The following is a 2,418-nucleotide window of genomic DNA, read 5'->3' as shown; positions in this document are numbered from 1 at the left end:
CCAGAATGCATGCTCCCAACGCCGCTGCCATTGCCGCCGCCCCTGCCCCACGCCAGCACCCCGGGACCCGAGGGAGGCCCCGAATCCCAGGCGCTCGCTCCGTTTCCTTCCTTTTGCACAGCGCTGCTGGATCCGTTTTGTTTAGCACTTAATGCTGAGTTCACAGTGTCTCCATTCCCCTGACTGAACCCAGAATTGCCGTTTCCTGTGGCAGGGTTACCCGGGGACATCCCCCACACTGAACTGCCCATTCCTTCACCACTGCCCCCGCTGACTTGAGAAACCGATGTTCCGTTAGCACCAGGAAGGCCTTGCAGGTGGGGCGGGATGATGGCCCCCATCCCAACAGCCATCCCCCAGTTGGGCAGTCCGTTTGTCTGCATTGCATTGATAGGGTTTGGTGAAGAGTTCATGGGGTTAGTGTTATTTGGTCCATCAGTGTTAAGGTTCTGAGGTTGTACGCTGAAAGACACATTCTGAGAAGTGGACGTTTGTGGTTCTGTGCTCTCTTGCGGCAGCAAGTTTCCCCAAGCACCCAAGGTGCCTGTCGGGTTCCCGTTCTGGTTGCCCATGTTCTGACCTATGGCACTGACTGGACTGCAAATACTGGAAGGGTTGCCTGCTCCCACAGTTCCTTCGTGTCCAAGTACAGGCCAGGCAGCTGGATTGGCATTAGGGTTAAGGTTAAGATTAATGCCAGCATTTGAGTTGGAAGCACCCCAGCAGTTCTGACTTCTCCCGTCTCCCATCATGTTGTCCATCTTTCCATCCCCAGCACTGGCAGAGCAGTGAGCTAGGCCAGAGCTGGAGCCCGCAGCCACCCCCCACACTCTGGCCGAGTTGCCGTTGCCGTTGGCTCCGCCAGCTCCAAGGGCACTCTGGTTAGAAGTGCTTTGGACGAGTGCTCCGTTGGCGCCATTATTGCCATTAGTTTTCTTTGTATGTCCAGTGAAGTTGCCTTGGGCACTCCCTGTAGCCATGCTACTGTTCTCTGAGCCACAGTTGGAGGCAGAGTCAGTGTCTGTAGTACATTCTGAGGCAGACTCAGTCTCAGCTCCGGTAATGGAAGGCCACGCTTCCTTGTCAGTCCTGTCTATTATCACTTTATCCCAGCTGCAGTTGCCTTCACTCCTGAAAGCGGGCTGCTGTCCCCAGTGGGAATTCTCATAATGGTCTCCCAATCCACTGTGGCTGAGATCTGAAAGGATCCAACAAGGTTAAAAATGAGTCCAGTGTTCAAGCACTGCAAAAGCCCTCTATTAAGTACTATTTTACATTGCTAGTTACAACACCGCATTCTGCTAAAATTTAGAGTACATTCTCTAACATAATACAGCAATTTTCCTCACTACAATAAAGCACGATGCGCATATTTAGTGGGTTTTTTTCAATCTGGCAAAACTCTCAATTAAAATAATGGCACAATTCAGTTGCAGAGCAGAGCAACAGAAGTGTTTTGTATCCCTTAGTATACTAGCAAAAATAATAAGCAGGCAATAAATAAGGATGGGAAAGACACTGGTCTATGTGAACAATCTATAAAGGAAATCTGGAAGAAACGTAGAAGAATATCTAAGCAGACTCTTACCGTTTATATGGACTCAATTCTCATTCTTCAGAGACAAAGAAAGAGCATCCCGTAAAAAAGAACAGTAAAATGTCTGCCTGCCATTAGATATTACATACACACCCGCATCCCACTCGGCACACTGAATTCATACTGCACTTAGGTTTTTGAGCCTTGCTGTAAATAAAGGAACAAACACAGGCAGCCACCTTCACTATCCAGTGTCAGTTCTACATTTAAACACCACCACTGTAACGGACAGCGCAGCAGCGAACTTGAGCGCCTCTACCTAACAGACAGTTTTGTCAGGAAATTTCTCTCTTACAGGATCTGCACGCAATTTATACATCCTTTTGCAGTCGCACGTGTCCCCAAACCAACAAAAACCAGTGTTTGGAGGTACAAGTGCTCAGGAGACAGAGCACAAACACAGGCGTTAATCCAAAAAAACGAAATTAAAGCTCTGGAGCCCCTAATTGTTTGTTAGGGCACAAAGTGAACTGGAAGACACGACACTTCCCACGCCAGCGACTCAAGCTCAGGTAAAGCTTTGGCGTATACTTTCTAACCCACCTGCCCTCCACAAAAGTACTAGTACAGATGACTCTTTTTAGTTTCTTTTGATGGGAATTTTATAGCAAGTAATTCCGTTTGATCCTAGGGCTCTGTACTAGAGACCACGTGCAGAACAGTTCCCATCACTGGTTGCCTAAATAAGTGAGAAAACTGCACTTATGTGTCAGAAATTTGGGGTATCAATTATTTTTACTTGCTGTAAAACCGCAGAAGCATGACTTATTTTGTAGGATTTGATTAAGAATAATATTTTCTGAGGAAGATGGGTGCAACAA

The 2,418-nt window shown here is 47.7% G+C and overlaps 1 protein-coding gene across 1 annotated transcript in view; it reads right to left on the bottom strand.

Moving 5' to 3' along the window:
- The window catches only part of LOC104275595 (trinucleotide repeat-containing gene 6C protein-like), a gene marked incomplete at its 3' end in the record, with an annotated part of 16,075 nt that extends 13,991 nt beyond the window's left edge, over positions 1-2,084 (bottom strand). Inside the window, 2 exon segments of the mRNA XM_009871596.1 lie at positions 2-1,198; positions 2,069-2,084. Of these exon segments, the coding sequence (XP_009869898.1) occupies positions 2-980 (979 nt within the window).
- Positions 2,085-2,418: the final 334 nt, after the last annotated feature.

This window comes from Apaloderma vittatum, unplaced genomic scaffold (assembly GCF_000703405.1).
Source record: "Apaloderma vittatum isolate BGI_N311 unplaced genomic scaffold, ASM70340v1 scaffold41236, whole genome shotgun sequence".
In the NCBI taxonomy this organism is placed as follows: Eukaryota; Metazoa; Chordata; class Aves; order Trogoniformes; family Trogonidae; genus Apaloderma; species Apaloderma vittatum.
The sequence above is the reverse complement of the archived record's forward strand: the minus strand, read 5'-3'. Positions and strand labels throughout refer to the sequence as shown.